The sequence below is a fragment of the Dendrobium catenatum genome, unplaced genomic scaffold, assembly GCF_001605985.2.
Source record: "Dendrobium catenatum unplaced genomic scaffold, ASM160598v2 fragScaff_scaffold_1608, whole genome shotgun sequence".
NCBI lineage: Eukaryota > Viridiplantae > Streptophyta > Magnoliopsida > Asparagales > Orchidaceae > Dendrobium > Dendrobium catenatum.
The window spans coordinates 6,994,074-7,012,648 of NW_021320070.1; the positions used below are offsets into that span (position 1 = coordinate 6,994,074).

Below are 18,575 nucleotides of genomic sequence, written 5' to 3' on the forward strand. Positions count from 1 at the left end.
ATAGATGAGAACTCATATATATATTACTTGCAATAGTAATGAGCCTTATTGGGGTTTTGAGGTTATAAAGGGGGAAAAATAAAATTGACAACAAACACATAATAAATTTCTTTAACATAACGGACGAGTCAATTGATATGTTCATTTCTATTATCTCGGTCTTAATATCAGTTGATGTGAATTCTACAAGCAGCTCGCTCTATAATATGATCTTAGCACCTGTGTTTAGCAAACCAGTGATCTTAGCCACTTCATCACATGTAAATTTTAGCAAATGACCCTTGATAAATGATTGCTGAGAAATATCCTAGAATTTGAGCAGCTCGTATATCAAAGGAACATTTTGCTAAAAATGTCAGGAACTTCAGAAATTGATAAATGTGTAATTTATTCAAGGTGTTCTTGACATCCTTGTCTATTATCTCTACGAAAGAGTCGCAAATACTTCTAAATGTCAATACAAAACAATGATAAGTGATAGGCCATACATACACATACATCTACAGATATCAAAGAAAAATATGCAGTGAATACAAAGTGAATGCACATTAAATACGCAATTCAAAAAATATACACACAATGAATAAAAAATAACTCATAAAATTTTAAAAAATGTGCAACGTAATTTTGAAAATGGAAGGCAATCGATACAGAGTCGATACAAGTGAATATGCAGTGAATACACAATACATACACAGTTCGAAAAAGATACACAAAATCAACAAAAAATAACTCATAGAAATTTAAAAATTGTGCAACATAATTTTAGAATTGGAACACTGTCAATACCATTAAATACGCAATAAATATACAATGAATATGCAATTCAAAAAGATGCACAAAATGAACAAAAATAACGCATATAAATTTGAAAACTGTGCAACATAATTGTGAATATGGAAGACAACTGATACAGGGTCGATACTAGTGAATACACAATAAATATACATTTAATATACAGTTCATACGCAATAAATATAGAGTAAACCCTAAACGTTAAACCCTAAAACCCATTTTGAAAGATAAGAAAAAATAAGTATCTCTATAAAGATGAACTGAACGAGAATGATTGACTAATTTTGTTGGTAGATGATAAACTTTACGCTTGAATGTAATTGAACAGTGAACCATCTAGATTGTCTAAGCTGAAAGTGAACAGTGAATGCAATGATGCAAAGTGAACAGGCTCCAAGACTTTTGATCTCCTGCAAATTCAAGATTTATTTGGCCAAATCGATCTGGCTGACAAGACATAAAATTTGAAATCCTCATTGAATGGGCCGATAGGGCTAACAAGGCAAATAAAATACAAAATTCATATTGAATATCCACGTGACGCAATTTAATTGGAGTTCAGGCGCAGAGCTACATCCAAACTCCGCCAGAATAATTTCTCCTCAAAGGCAGGCTTCAGAACAAGCTGGGCAAATACGAGAGAAGTGTAAATATTTATGATATATGTTTAACAAAATATTATTGAGATATATATCTAGCGAACATGCATGTATGCTAATGTCTTATGTACCCTTTTTTTACATTTAAGTCAATTAAGATAAACTCACACACAAAACTTCTTGATTGATAGACAAAACTACCACCCAACAAACCAAGGTGACTTGTAGATGTCTTATATACTTCATGTAAACCTTATGTCAACTCCTAATTGAACTCATACTCATTGCTACAGCTTGTTCCTATAAGATACAAGGTTCATTTAGAACCACTATAATCTTTTATAAAGATAATTGTAAAACTATCATGAAGAAAATAATAGAAAACAAGTTCCTAATAGAAGAATTGAAATAATACTGATCAAATAGAAATTATGATTGTAATCTGAAAAATAAAACAGTAAGAATCTATCCCAAACAAAATCTCAATCTATATCTTTTATATTAATTTTTAGCATAACTTAAGTATAATATCTTCTAAGACCATAAAAACAGATCATCTAACAACATAAGATGTCGTTCACCTACCTAAATTCATGTTCACCATACACACAAATAGACTACTGCTAAAATATAATCTATCAAACGCTCATTAAGTTCATATAAATTACATTAAGTCTCATCATGATTTACATCAACAATTATATAATTTACAAACAATGAAGTTTTTTTCCATCATAAATATTCTTTTACAAAAACATCATTTATATCCTTAGTTCATTTTCTCAATCAGGCCGCTTCCTTTGATTTTCATCTGAAAAGTTAAAAACACCAACAGTTAGTACAAGGCATAAGCTAACAAGCAACAAAAACGATTCAACAAGCATGATCATTTGCAATTCATCGCTCGGAAAAAGCACTCTCTTCAAAATAAGGTAGTTCATTTTCAACGAGGTAAATTAGATAAGTTTAATCAGAATTACCTTTATGTTCAAACCAGAGTTTATTTAGATATACCTAAGGGTGAAAGGCCCTTAGTTAATTATCCCCCATACTCGAGGGAGAATACTCTCGATTAAAAATAATTACTTAGGCTCGTTTTTAAGCTTCAAGTTTCATGTTTATATTTTCATTGAAATGACGAGGGATGATTAGGGGAATATAAGAAGACTCCATCAAGATTTCATGATGTCGTTATTCGGTGAATACTGATTGTCTAAATCTTCTAACACTACAGAGCCATAAATTGCAATGTCTAAGAATCTAATTAGTAACTATGAGTTGCCTCTTTTAAGTATTCCACCGAGCATGCCATAGTAAATATATGTGAATCGTGGTTACTTTTGATTTTAGTTGAATAGCGGACTCATTATCCTAAAAACTAGTTTGAGTATGAGTTGGTTTTGGGACATGCATCTGTTGAAAGCCCTGAATTTTGATTAAATGTGTTTATTGAGCTTGTGCCTACCCGAATTAGTTTGAAGGCCCGAAATTAATTAGAATGGAGTTTATTGCTCTATCTACAAGTTACACATAAGGTCAAGGCTTACAATGTCAACTTTTGGTATGCTCGAATATGAAATTTACGACTCAGATATTAGAGTCAACCCAAAAGGTTGGTCTTAAGACTTTGCCTAATAAGCCAGGCAACTTGATTGATTTGATAGACCTAATGGCTTTGTGCCAACCACATGAATTAACACAAAATTAGTCTTGCATCCATTGGAAGGCCCGCTTGCTTTCAATGGTCATTTTAAACTTTAATAGGAGTATTCAAACTATCTTGAAAAGTATAATCTTGTTATCTTGGGTTTACAAGTAATTCATCATAGATATTGCTACCGATCGCATTTAAATGACTCTTATAATGTAACATCACAGGCAAGATGATCGAATGATGATGACTCACAAGGATACTTGGATCAACTAGGTGGCGGCAAAATCAAACTTAGGACCTCGACCTAAGCTCAATCAACCAACTTGATATTGTGTATATTTTAATTGATTTATCAATTTGGTTTATTTGCTAATGTACTTGCGAATATTAACACACTTGAGTCATTTTTGATATTTTAATAGTTACATACTCTTCTTGACCTTTAGGGTTGACTTCTAGTTGATTGAAATTTTCTATAATCATTGTTAGAAACAGAACAAATAATTTCTTTGAGTTATTCAAATTATTTTTTGCAGCTTGGGATTTATGCTATAATATTTTCATATGCATTAATGTTTCTTTAAATAAAACTTCTTGTTATTTTTAACCTAATCATGCTTCAATTGTTTTATTTGCAATTAAGGCAAATCAATGATTTATGTACTCTCCTATTGCCATTATAATTGCGTGAAAGGGGCCCAACTATCCAATTAATGTTGTTCAGCAATTAAGGAATTTGCATGCCTTCATACAAAGAAGCTAAATGATCCTATATAAGTTCATCTAGATCTAGTAAATATCAAGCTCTGTTTCCGACTTTTACTTTAAGCACAAGCCCACAAAATTTTTACTTTCCTCTATTTAAGGACTAATATTTCAATAATTTTGTCTTTGCTACTCACCGGACAATGGAGACGCAACAACAATATAGTATGTTTAAAAAATGACTTAATATAAGCATTGTTGGCTCAAAAAAAAAAGCACGAATGCACGAATCCCACTTTATAGTCGTAGGATTCCATTTCCCTTAAGTCAGATTGAAGTTAACCAGATTTCCCCTGATTGTGATATCAGAGTTTATAGATCTGGGGTTCTTACTAGTTAATTACCCCTCTTACAACGTAAGAGAGAACTCTCGATTAAAGATGAATAATTTTTTAGGTAATTTTAGTCTCAATAGTGAAAAATGGAGGTAAACCCGATCAAGATCCCATGGTTCAATCGTCCCGAGTATACCATAGTTTTCAGTCTACCAACACTAACAATCATTGACTGTAGTGTCCAGGGAATCTGATTAGCAGCCATGGGTTGCCTCCTCTCAGGGATCCCGAGTAGACTGAAGATATCATGTGTGGATTTTAGTTTGATTTAATTTGGGTTGGGGCTTATGGCTTCCTTAGAAGTTGCCCAGGAGTTTGAATTTAGATTGATATTTACGGTTTTCGTAGAAAGTAACCCAGGGATTTAGATTTAGTTTGGGACTTACAACTTTCGTAGAAAGTAGCCCGGTTATTACTCTATTTATGAGTGGCCCAAGGATGGGTCTTACAACCTAACTCTAAAGTGAAGCTGCCCGGAGGTTTTAATTATTTGAATAGGACTTATGGCTTCCCTTAGGAAGTAGCCTGAAAAGCGGGTCTTACAACTTAATCATTTAGATTAAGATGCCCAAAAGTTTGAATTTCGCTTGAATTGGATTTGGATTAGGTCTTAGTGCTTCCTTAAAAATTGCATAATGATGGGTCTTACAACCTAGCACTTTAAGCTAAGTGGCTCGAATGGTGGGTCATACAACCTAGCCCTATAGACTGGAATGCCCATTTGAGAGGTCTAGGACTGTATTATCACCTAAATGTTTCCCTCAGAGGTCGGACTTACGACTTCTATTTGAAGTGGCCGAAGGTTTTAATTGGGGGTTAGGAATTAGGTCAATTTTACCTAAAACTTCCCCCTAAGGTCGGGCTTATGGCTTTCCTACAAAAGTTGCCGGGTAGTGGTTCTTACAACCAAGTTCTTATAAACAAGGCTGCCCAGAAGTTTAAATTTGATTATTTAAGGTATAGGATCATTACTATTTATTTAGCAAATTTCCTAAAATGTGGGGCTTACGACTTCAGTAAGAAGTTGCCCGAAAGCGGGTCTTACAACCTAATCCTATAGACTAGGATGCCCAAAGGTTTGAATTAGATTATTTGGGTTTTAGGTTCATTATAATTTATTTAGTAATTTTCCTAAAACGTTGGGGCTTACGACTTCAATTAGAAGTTGCCCAAAAACGGGTCTTACAACCTATTCCTATAGAATAGGATGCCCAAGAATTTTAATTGTTTGGGTAGGACTTATGGCTTCCCTTAAGAAGTAGCCTGAAAAGCTGGTCTTACAACTTAATAGTTTAGACTAAGATGCCCATAGGTTTAAATTTAATTGTTTAGGGTTTAGGATAATTACTATTTATTTAGCAAATTTCCTAAAATGTGGGGCTTACGACTTCAGTAAGAAGTTGCCCGAAAGCGGGTCTTACAACCTAATCCTATAGACTATGATGCCTAAGTGAGAGGTCTAGGTGTATTATCACCTAAACACTTCCCTCAGATGTCGGACTTATGACTTCTTATTAGAAGTGGCCGGGACGTTTAATTGGGTTTAGGGGTTAGGTCAATTTCCACCTAAAACTTTCCCCTAATGTCGGGCTTACGACTTTCCTACGAAAGTTGCCGGGTAGTGGGTCTTACAACCAAGTTCCTATGAACGAGGCTGCCCAATGTTTAGAATTGATTATTTGAGTAGATAATAGTTGTTTGATACTAGATCACTGTGGTTTTTTTAGTTGTTTGTTTGCTAGTAGTTGTAACTACTAGTTTGTCTAGTTGTTGTTGTAACACTAGTGTTCTTTTGTTACAGTAGTTTCTTTTTTGTTTTTATATATTACTTTTTTTCACACCAGTGTACAAATAATTTACTGCAACAATTTTTTGCTTTAGCATTAAATTTAGTATTATTTTAATTGTAATGCTAAATGAATTTAATTTATTTGTTGCAGGAGCTCGTACAGAAGAGATTTTAGAGAGCTCGGAGATTCTGTTGTTCTGTTGGAAAGCTTCAGTTTATTGTTGTAGGGAGCTTTGCATAAAAAATTTGTAGAGTTTTGTTTGAATTGTGTTTGATTTGAGTTTGAATTGTTTAGAGATTTTGAGGGTTTGAGAGTTTATTGCTTTATATACATGTCTATAAAGATAAAATTTACATTGAAATTTTATCATAAAAATGTGAGTTTATGTTTCCAACAATTCTGACATTTAAAAAGAGTCATTGTAGATAACTTCAAGCTCTTTGGCTTAGGAGGCAAAGAGGGCAACTCTTTGAACTTCGCATAGTAATTTAGCTCTAGCACGAAATTTGCTTTCAAGTCATTTTGATTTCGGCATGCAAGAAAGTTCAAAATTTTGTGAAAAGGAAGTCATCCAAAATGTGGAAGAGCTTTTTTTTATATATGCAATGTTTCAAATCATTTTTTTTTCTAGATTAGAAATCAGGTTGACTTTGCTCATTCATAAAAAAATGATTTTAAAAATATAATTTATCAAAAAACTGATTTACAAAAAAAATTGATTTGAAGTAAACCATCACAATTTATATAAAAATTTGATTTATATATATAAAAAATTTATTTATATAGAAATCTGATTTATATAAAAAAACCTGAGCATATGCAATTTAATTGATTCAATCGGTAAATTAATTGCTCTCTAATTTTATAAAAAAAATTAGAGATCTGCGATTTTCTAAAAATTCACTAAGTTCAGAATTTTCAAGGAAATTTCGGCAGCCTCCCAACGTCACCTCCCCATCGAGGAAGAAATCGGGACGGCATTTGCCGATATTTTCTTCCCGGTCGGACCTAAGGTCGACGACACGAGGCCTTGTAGGGTCTTCGATTTTAAACCATCCCACCAGGATCTAAGATCGACTGCGTGAGGTCTTCAAATTTAAAACCATCTCGATCGGACCTAAGGTCGACGACACGAGGTCTTCAGATTCAAAACCATTTGCCCGGATTAAAAATCAACGGCGCAGGTCTTCAATTTCATCTCAATCGGATCTAAGTTCGACGACACAATGGCTTCATTTGAAATTCTTCCATCGTCGGTATGAGGTCTTGTATTTTAAAACCATCTCCGCCGGATCTAAGATCAATGGCGCGAGGTCTTCCCTTTGAAATCATCTAGGCCGGATCTAAGATCGACGACACGAGGTCTTCTTTAAATTCTTGTATGTTTAATGCTTAAGATAAAGATTTCATTAAATAATAATACATCTAATTTAATGCACTCAGTTAGTATATATTTAAAAAAAAAAAAAGATAAAAGAAAACAAGAAAAAAAACAGTAGCTTTATATTATTGCAAACTAAAGAAAAAAATATCTTCAGGCAATTAATACTTTACTGTTTGTTTTCTTATAGAGTAGATATTGCAGAAGTAATGGTCCACGTGAGATGGCAGAGCAGAAAGTGTAATAATGACCAATTTTATTTGAGTGGAGAATATATTATGTATATTTATTAAAAAAAAGATGGATTAAATAATATTATATAGCATAAAAGAGGAGAATAAGACTCCAGGTTTCATATGAGAGCGCGGTTAAACAGTTTTGACCATTGAAGACAGTATTGCATACCCAGGGGATGGCAGAGTGTATTCAATTCAGATTTGACCACGAGAAACAAAGTCGAGTAAAGATCAGTGGTGAGATTTGGAGTTCGCACAAAGTCTAGCATTTGCATGTGCGGGATTTGACGGAAGCGAGAGAGAAGGCAACTGAGTTTGAAGGGAGGCAGCCGGGGCTTCGCAACGAGATTGTGAAATAAGATACGAGGTTTTACCTGCAGATAGGAATTTGGTTTCACAATTGGAGACGGGCTTGTGATCGCCGACAGTTGGCAATCGGAGATTACGTTGGCTTTGTCCGGTGTTCAATGGAGTTTGATCAAAACCGAACAAAGGTCCAAAAATAAATGTCTTCCCTTTCAAATTTTTTTTTCTTTTTATTGACAGCATCGTTGAAGAACAGTTTTGAGTTGAATAGTTGCGTTATTTGGTAAAGTGGATCGCCTTGAAAGCATGAAGAGATGCATTTCCTCAATTTTATGTTTCGTTTCTCTTCTCGTCTACTCTTTTTTTTTATTATTAATCAATAATTATCATTATAGGTAATTAAAATATAGATGGTGGACTTATAAAGTTATGAGTGAGCAATCGTCTTGGACATTTGCAGCTACGTAGATAATTAGAGGCAATAAATGAGTTCTGCCTCAAATTGTCTATCTGCACTTGAAATCTAAATAAATCTTATTTTAGAAAGATGAGATTTTATTTGCTTGCTTGATTTCTGAATTGCTCGTGCATGCCATCAATGAATGAAATTGTTATATATTGCTCTTTTAACACCAAATCATTACATTTTGTCTAGCTTGTGAAAACTCAACCATTATAGGTATTTATTTTGTTTGATTAGACAAAAATTTTATGAAGAGATTCATCGTTATCATTTTGCTTCTTATTCTTCATCTTTCTTTTTTTTTTCTTATTTTAAGCAAGTCAACAAATTGCCTCCCAACGAATTTGTTATGTGACTTTCATGCAAGAAATTCGTTGCAATCATCGATTATGTGCTTTTTTTTTGTTATTTCTTATTTTATCTTTTCAGGCCAAGATGCTTAATTGGAGAAAATCATCATCATTGTCCAGAACTGAGCCTTCAGAAGAAGATATTTGGAAGGAAATTGATGCATACGATCTTTCAAAATCGGCTTCAATTTCAGATCAATTGTATTGGCATAGGAAAATATTGATTGATCGAGATATATATGATGCTCTTTTTACTCGATCGCCTCGCATGCCTTGCTTTGATTTAGATTTGCCAACTGGACATGATCCCGCGGATTGGATTATTACACTTAAACTACGGCACAGTAAAGGTGCCTCTTTGGACCGTATCATTGAGGGATTGAATTACGGAGATCAAGATATTCTGCAATCAGCAGCTGACCTTGCAGAGCACACAGGTGTTGTCAAATTGCTTAGTTATAAGTTGCTACATCATGAGATCGAAGAGCCACATCATGATCCTATGTTTGGTAGTCCAATTCAGGCTTTGACTGGTTATGTCAGGTGGGCCCATTACACATTTCAAATGCATCAGGTGGTACTGAAGCAAGCATGGTATATGAAGCCATTTATATTTTTTTATTTGATTATAGCCGTCTTTTTTCTTCATGGCTTCAGAGTATTATTGAGCATTGGGATAGTGCCACAAATACTTGTTGGGTTGGACCCAATGAGATGACGATTACACTCTGGAATTTATGTACCATTTCTGGTTTGCCAATTTTAGGAATTCCATATAAATAGTGTATTCCCATTAATTATGATTTGTTTAGCTACCGACCAGCAGGGCAGCAAAGGAGAGGTGAGTTTGTTTACTCAGTGGGGCTTCACCAGAGTTTAAGGCACTACCATAATCTTTATCATCAGAGGAGGCGAGGTCGTAGTCACAGAGGAACTATTTCTTTAGATGTTTGGATTGAGAGATTTTTAGACCCATCAACACTTGTTACAGAATTTGGGCAGATTCAAGATCCTTTTGACCGGAGACTACACGATACAGAGCAATATTCAAAGGATCTTTTTGAGCCAGGCTCAGCAGATGGATTGCATCATATTTCAACCAGAAGATATTCAGATGATGTGCTCTTGATGTATTTTATTGCTATGTGGCTCTGTTACTTCCTCTTCCCTAGCAAGAGTAGAGTCTTTAGACCCAATATGCTTTTGATTGCTAGTTTGATAGCAAGTTGGAGGAGAATCTCACTTGCCCCTGCAGTTCTTGCGCAGATTTATCGTAGTTTGGGGCAAATTTGTGCTGTATATGGTCGTACTCAATGCAGTGTTGAGATTCCTTGGCATTACCTTCACGGATGGATACATGTACACGTTGCAGGTGCTTTTAGTTGTTCAGAGTTACCAGGTTACTTTACAGAACATTGCTTTCCTTATTTGCTCCAGTTAGCCAGAGCGACATCTTCCACAGATAGAGCTCAGATTCGTTTGTTTATGTTTACACCTTTACGGATGACTGATCATTACAGATTGATTTATAGATATCCACTTGGTCCTTTACTTCCGCAGTGCTTTGGTGTACCCCTAGTAGATTCTCAGTCTGAGAAGAGGACTCCCACTTTACTTTACAGGTCAGGCTATATACCAATTGCTTCATATTTTATTAGTATCAGACCTGATTGGATTTATTACAGACGGCATGGTTCAGTGATATTGGAGGGATATAATCTCAATCGGACAGCGAGGCAATTTAGACTTGTTCAGGCCACACCATTGAACAGATTACCAGTTATTCTTGGGATAGTTGACACACGTCAATTGGGCTCTCTTCCGTTGTCAGTACGTTTGGAGGCAGCTTCCATGACTTCTGCTTTTCTACTTCGCCTTGGGACAGGTTCTCGATTTTATATTCCCCATATGGATGCTTCGACAGGCATTTCACACCTAAGTGATGAAATCATTAAGTGATTGCAATATTTGCGTATTAACAATTTTACAGTTGTTAAAGATAGCCCCGCATTTTTATTACAATTTGCATATTATTAGTATACAAGAAAAATAAAATCATATATAAAAATAATATACATCACATATAAAAATAAAATGTGTGTCGAATCCAAGCCAACCGTAGGTGTGAAATGCCTGTCGGAGCATCCATATGGGGAATATAAAATTGAGAACCTATCCAAAGGCGAAGTAGAAAAGCACAAGTCATGGAAGCTGCCTCCAAACGTACTAACAACGAAAGAGAGCCCAATTGACGTGTGTCAACTATCCCAGGAATAATTGGTAATCCATCCAATGGTTTGGCCTGAACAAGTCCAAATTGCATCGCTGCCCGATTGAGATTATATCCCTCCAATATCACTGAACCAAGCCGTCTGTAACAAATCCAACCAGGTCTCATACTAATAAAATATGAAGCAATTGGTATATAGCCTAACCTGTAAAGTAAAGTGGGAGTCCTCTTCTCAGACTGAGAATCTACTAGGGGTACACCAAAGCACTGCGGAGGTAAAGGACCAAGTGGATATCTATAAATCAATCTGTAACGATCAATCATCTGTAAAGGTGCAAACATAAAAAAATGAATATGAGCTCTATCTGTGGAAGATGTCGCTCTGGCTAACTGGAGCAAAGAAGGAAAGCAACGCTCTGTAAAGTAACCTGGTAACTCTGAACAACTAAAAACACCTGCAACGTGTACATGTATCCATCCGTGAAGGTAATGTCAAGGAATCTCAACACTGCACTGACTACGACCATATGTATCACAAATCTACCCTAAACTATGATAAATCTGCGCAAGAACTGCAGGGGCAAGCGAGATTCTCCTCCCACTTGCTATCAAACTAGCCATCAAAAGCATACTGGGTCTAAAGACTCTACTCTGGCTAGGGAAGACGAAGTAACAGAGCCACATAACAATAAAAGACACCAAGAGCACATCATCTGAATATCTTCTGGCTGAAATATGATGCAATCCATCTGCTGAGCCTGGCTCAAAAAGATCCTTTGAATACTGCTCTGTATCGTGTAGTCTGCGGTCAAAAGGATCTTGAATCCGCCCAAATTCTGTAACAAGTGTTGATGGATCTAAAAAGCTCTCAATCCAAACATCTAAAGAAATAGTTCCTCTGCGACTACGACCTCGCCTCCTCCGCTGATAAAGATTATGGTAGTGCCTCAAACTCTGGTGAAGCCCCACTGAGTAAACAAACTCACCTCTCCTCTACTACCCTGCTGGTCGGCGGCTAAACAAATCATAATCAATAGGAATACACTCTTCATATGGAATTCCTAAAATTGGCAAACCAGAAATGGTACATATATCCCAGAGTTTAATCGTCATCTCATTGGGTCCAACCCAACAAGTATTTGTGGCACTATCCCAATGCTCAATTATACTCTGAAGTTATGAAGAAGAAAGACGGATATAATCAAATAAAGAAATATAAATGGCTTCATGTACCATGCTTGCTTCAGTACCTCCTGATGCATTTGAAATGTGTAACGGGCCCACCTGACATAACCAGTCAAAGCCTGAACTGGACTACCAAACATAGGATCATGATGTGGCTCTTCAATCTCATGATGTAGCAACTGATAACTAAGCAATTTGACAACACATGTGTGCTCTGCAAGGTCAGCTGCTGATTGCAGAATATCTTGATCCCCATAATTCAATCCCTCAATAATACGGTCCAAAGAGGCACCTTTACTGTGCCGTAGTTTAAGTGTAATAATCCAATCCGCGGGATCATGTCCAGTTGGCAAATCTGAATCAAAGCAATGCATGCGAGGCGATCGAGTAAAAAGAGCATCATATATATCTCGATCAACCAGCATTTCCCTATGCCAATACAATCGATCTGAAATCGAAGTCGATTGTGAAAGATCGTATCCATCAATTTCCTTCCAAATATCTTCTTCTGAAGGCTCAGTTCTGGACAATGACGATGATCTTCTCCAATTAAGCATCTTGGCCTGAAAAGATAAAATAAGAAATAACAAAAAAAATCACATAATCGATGATTGCAACAAATTTCTTGCATGAAAGTCACACAACAAATTCGTTGGGAGTCAATTTGTTGACTTGCTTAAAATAAGAAAAAAAAAGGAAAGAAAGACGAAGAAAAAGAAGCAAAATGATGACGATGAATCTCTTCATAAATTTTTTGTCTAATCAAACAAAATAAATACCTATAATGGTTGAGTTTTCACAGGTTAGACAAAATATAATGGTTTGGTGTTAAAAGAGCAATATATAACAATTTCATTCATTGATGGCATGCACGAGCAATTCAGAAATTAAGCAAGCAAATAAAATCTCATCTTTCTAAAATAAGATTTATTCAGATTTCAAGTGCAGATAGACAATTTGAGGCATAACTCATTTATTGCCTCTAATTATCTACGTAGCTGCAAATGTCCAAGACGATTGCTCACTCATAACTTTATAAGTCCACCATCTATATTTTAATTACCTATAAAGCTAATTATTGATTAATAATAATAATAATAATAAGATCATGCGAGAAGAGAAACGAAACATAAAATTGAGGAAATGCATCTCTTCACGCTTTCAAGGCGACCCCACTTTGCCAAACGACGCAACTATCCAACTCAAAACCATTCTTCAACGATGCTATCAATAAAAAGAAAAAAAAATTGAAGAGAATACATTGATTTTTGGACCTTTGTTCGGTGTTGATAAAACTCCATTGAACGCCGGACAAAGCCAACGTAGTCTCCGATTGCCAACTACCGGCGATCACAAGCCCGTCTCCAATTGTGAAACCAAATTCCTATCTGCAGGTAAAACCTCGTATCTTATTTCACAATCTCGTTGCAAAGCCCCGGCTGCCTACCTTCACACTCAGTTGCCTTCTTTCTCACTTCCGCCAAATCTCATACATACAAATGCTAGACCTTGTGCGAACTCCAAATCTCACCACTGATCTTTACTCGACTTTGTTTCTCATGGCCAAATCTGAATTGAATACACTCTGTCTTCCGCTGGGCATGCAATACTGCCTTCAATGGTCAAAACTGTTTAACCGCACTCTCATACGAAACCTGGAGTCTTAATTCTCCTATTTTATGCTATATAATATTATTTAATCCATCATTTTTTTAATAAATATACAAAATATATTCTCCACTCAAATAAAATTGGCCATTATTACACTTTCTGCTCTGCCATCTCATGTGGACCATTACTTCTGCAATATCTACTCTATAAGAAAACAAACAGTAAAGTATTAATTGCCTTAAGATATTTTTTTTCTTTAGTTTGCAATAATATCAAGCAACTATTTTTTTTTCTTTTATCTTTTTTTAAAATATATACTAACTGAGTGCATTAAATTAAATATATTATTATTTAAAGAAATCTTTATCTTAAGCATTAAATAGACAGGAATTTAAGAAGACCTCGTGTCGTCGATCTTAGATCCGGCCGAGATGATTTCAAAGTAAAGACCTCGTGTCGTTGATCTTAGATCCGGCCGAGATGGTTTTCAAATACAAGACCTCGTACAGTCGATTTTAAATCTGGTCGAGAAGAATTTAAATTGAGGACCTCGTGTCATCGACCTAAGGTCCGATCGAGATGATTTTAAATTCAATGCCTCGTGTCGTCGACCTTAGGTCCGACCGAGATGGTTTAAATTCAATGCCTCGTGTCCGACCGAAAGAAAATATCGGCAAATTCCGTCCCGATTTCTCCCTAGGTGGGGAGGTGACGCTGGGAGGCTGCCGAAATTTTTTGAAAATTCTGAGCTTAGTGAATTTTTGGAAAAACGCAGATCTCTAAAAAAATTTTTAAAATTAGAGAGTAATTAATTTACCGATTGAATCAATTAAATTGTATATGTTCAGATTTTTTTTATATAAATCAGATTTTTATATAAATAAAAAAAAATTATATATATATAAATCGGATTTTTATATAAATTGTGATGGTTTACTTCAAATCATTTTTTTTATAAATCAAATTTTTGATAAATTATATTTTTAAAATCATTTTTTTTATGAATGAGCAAAGTCAATCTGATTTCTAATCTAGAAAAAAATGATTTGAAACATTGTATATAAAAAAAAAGCTCTTCCACATTTTGGATAACTTCCTTTCCACAAATTTTTGAACTTTCTTGCATGCCGAAAGCAAAATGACTTGAAAACAAATTTCATGCTAGAGCTAAATTACTATGTGAAGTTCAAAGAGTTGCCCTCTTTGCCTCCTAAGCCAAAGAGCTTGAAGTTATCTATAATGACTCTTTTTAAATATCAGAATTGTTGGAAACATAAACTCACATTTTTATGGTAAAATTTTATAGTAAATTTTATCTTTATAGACATGTATATAAAGCAATAAACTCTCAAACCCTTAAAATCTCTAAATAATTCAAACTCAAATCAAACACAATTCAAACAAAACTCTACAAATTATTTATACAAAGCTCCCTACAACAATAAACTGAAGCTTTCCAACAGAACAGCAGAATCTCCGAGCTCTCCAAAGTCTCTTCTGTACGAGCTCATGCAACAAATAAATTAAATTCATTTATCATTACAATTAAAATAATATTAAATTTAATGCTAAAGTAGAAAATGTTGCAGTAAATTACTAGTACACTGGTGCAAAAAAAGTAATCTATGAAAACAAAAAGGAAAACTACTGTAGCAAAACACTAGTGTTACATCAATAACTAGTCAAACTAGTATGTACAACTACTACCAAACAAACAACTAAAAAAACCACGGTGATCTAGTATCAAACAACTATTATCTACTCAAATAATCAATTCTAAACCTTGGTCAGCCTCGTTCATAGGAACTTGGTTGTAAGACCCACTACCCGACAACTTTCGTAGGAAAGTCGTAAGCCCGACCATAGGAGAAAGTTTTAGGTGGAAATTGACCTAACCCCTAAACCCAATTAAACCCCCCAGACCACTTCTAATAAGAAGTCGTAAGTCTGACATTTGAGGGAAGTGTTTAGGTGATAATACACCTAGACCCCTCACTTGGTCATCCTAGTCTATAGGATTAGGTTGTAAGACCCGCTTTCGGGCAACTTCTTAATGAAGTCATAAGCCCCATATTTTAGGAAATTTGCTAAATAAATAGTAATTATCCTAAACCCTAAACAATCAAATTTAAACCTATGGGCATCTTAGTCTAAACTATTAAGTTGTAAGACCCGCTTTTCAGGATACTTCATAAGGGAAGCCATAAGTCCTATCCAAACAATTAAAATTCTTGGGCATCCTATTCTATAGGAATAGGTTGTAAGACCCATTTTTGGGCAACTTCTAATTGAAGTCGTAAGCCCCAACGTTTTAGGAAAATTACTAAATAAATTATAATGAACCTAAAACCCAAATAATATAATTCAAACATATGTGCATCCTAGTCTATAGGATTAGATTGTAAGACCCGCTTTCGGACAACTTCTTACTAAAGTCGTAAGCCCCGCATTTTAGAAAATTTGCTAAATAAATAGTAATGATCATAAATCCTAAACAATCAAATTTAAACTTCTGTGCAGCCTTGTTTATAAGAACTTTGTTGTAAGAACCACTACCCAGCAACTTACGTAGGAAAGCCATAAGCCCGACCTTAGGGGAAAGTTTTAGATAAAATTGACCTAATTCCTAACCCCCAATTAAAACATTCGGCCACTTCAAATAGAAGTCGTAAGTCCGACCTCTGAGGGAAACATTTAGGTGATAATACAGTCCTAGACTCCTCAAATGAGCATCCCAGTCTATAGGGCTAGGTTGTAAGACCCACCATTCGGGCCACTTAGCTTAAAGTGCTAGGTTGTAAGACCCATGTTTAGGCAACTTCTAAGGAAACACTAAGACCTAATCCAAATCCAATTCAAGTGAAATTCAAACTTTTGGTCATCTTAGTCTAAATGATTAAGTTGTAAGACCCGTTTTTCAGGCTACTTCCTAAGGGAAGCCAAAAGTCCTACTCAAATAATTAAAACCTCCGGGCAGCCTCACTATAGAGTTAGGTTGTAAGACCCATCCTTGGGCCACTCATAAATATAGTAATAAGCCCCAATTCCAAATTCAAATCTCCGGACTATTTTCTACGAAAGTTGTAAGTCCAAAACTAAATCTAAATCCCTGGGTTACTTTCTACGAAAATCGTAAATCCCAATCTAAATTCAAACTTCTGAGCAACTTCTAAGGAAGCCATAAGTCCCAACCCAAATTAAATAAAACTAAAATCCACACATAATCACTTCAGTCTACTCGGGATCCCTGAGAGGAGGCAACCCATGGCTGTTAATCAAATTCCCTGGACACTACAGTCAATGATTGTTAGTGTTGGTAGACTGAAAACTATGGTATACCCGGGACGACGGAACCATGGGATCTTGATCGGGTTTACCTCCATATTTCACTATTGAGACTAAAATTACCTAAAAAAATTTTCATCCTTAATCGAGAGTTCTCTCTTACGTTGTAAGAGGGGTAATTAACTATGGGCACTTGCGCTCATAGGATGTAAGAACCCCAGATCTATAAACCCTGATATCACCATCGGGGGAAATCTGGTTAACTACAATCTGACTTAAGGAAAATGGAATCCTACGCTGTAAAGTATGATTCGTGCATTCGTGCCATTTTTTTTTTAGCCAACAAGCATTAACTATTATTATTATCCTTATGAATTCCTTTATTCATGGCGGCCTTCAAACTTTCCCATAAATATTGTTCACATCAACCTCCTCGTTGGAGATTCGAGTGACAACTGCCATATCAAACACCTAAGCAATTGTTGACCTCTACTATGCAGCCAAAGAAGAACAGACAAAAGAAAATAAATTAAAAAAAAGAATGATTACCTGTAGCCAAATCCTGATCGAATCGCTGCTCTGGTCGCTACAACCCCGTCACCCATGCCCTGCGAGCGGCGTCATTCCAGATAGAGCACGCGCGAGACTCGCCTCTCACTCTCGTTGTGTCCATAAAACGAGGAAGGCTTCTCCTTCGTGGTTCCCACATGACTCTCCTTCTCCGCACACAAAAATCCCGCAGCTCTCTCTCATTTCTCCGACTCTACCCTTCGATCCAAGCTCCAGCTGCAAACCTCAAGCCGAAAATCCTCTAGCTCCTTCATCTTCATTCGACTTCAAAAACCTAACCCATATCCTCCACCTTTGCTCGACATCTCCGATCGAAGCTCCCCTAGCCGAACTCGTGTACCGAAGCCGACGTCTCCCTCAACACACGAACAGACTTCTCCATCCCGATCTATACCCAGCCTCTGTTCGGTCCACACGCAGAGAGAGAGAGAGAGAGAAAGAGAGAGAGAGAGAGAGAGAGAGAGCTTTCTTCTTACCTAAAGTGTTGACCTCTGTGTAATACACAAAAGAAACAAAAAAAAAATCAAATCAGACCAAACCTCGTATCCACGAAACCGGCCAGGAATCCCGCTGAATCCTATAAGCTCGGCGCCGTTTGCGTCATTTCCCGGAAATCCTTCCCAAATCCCGCGAGCTCGTCTCGATCGAGCGTCCAAATCGTCGTTAAATAGCGAGGGGGCTGCTCGACGCTTCCACACTTGATCTCGAGCTCCTCCCTCTCCAAGCCGCTCTCGTTCCTCTGTCCGACCTCCACCGCCTCCCTTGATTCCGAGAGAGAGAGAGGAGAGGAAGAAAGACTTGCCTAGCCGAGCCCTTTCCTCCTTGCCGTCCGACTTCGCCCTTCGTCGACATCCCCTCCTGTCGGACCGAAGGCTCTGAATCCCTTGGCTGCTTCGGCTTAGCTCCCTCGACCGAGCTCCCCTCTCCTCCAAGCCGTAGAAAACCCGAACTCCACATCCGCTTCCGACCTCCACCTTCCATCGCCTCCTGATCCGCAGAGAGAGAGAGAGAGAGAGAGAG

The 18,575-nt window shown here is 36.3% G+C and overlaps 1 protein-coding gene across 4 annotated transcripts in view; it reads right to left on the reverse strand.

Moving 5' to 3' along the window:
• LOC110106405 (endonuclease V) overlaps positions 1-18,575 on the reverse strand; it is a 61,012-nt gene that overhangs the window by 4,652 nt on the left and 37,785 nt on the right. Inside the window, exon 10 of one of the 4 annotated variants that reach the window (XM_020836308.2) lies at positions 1,885-2,205. The exons of the other annotated variants lie outside the window; for them this stretch is intronic. Within the exon in view, the coding sequence (XP_020691967.1) occupies position 2,205 (1 nt within the window). The 3' untranslated portion in view covers positions 1,885-2,204. Of the gene's footprint in view, positions 1-1,884; positions 2,206-18,575 lie in introns of those variants that run through there. 4 annotated transcript variants of the gene reach the window in all.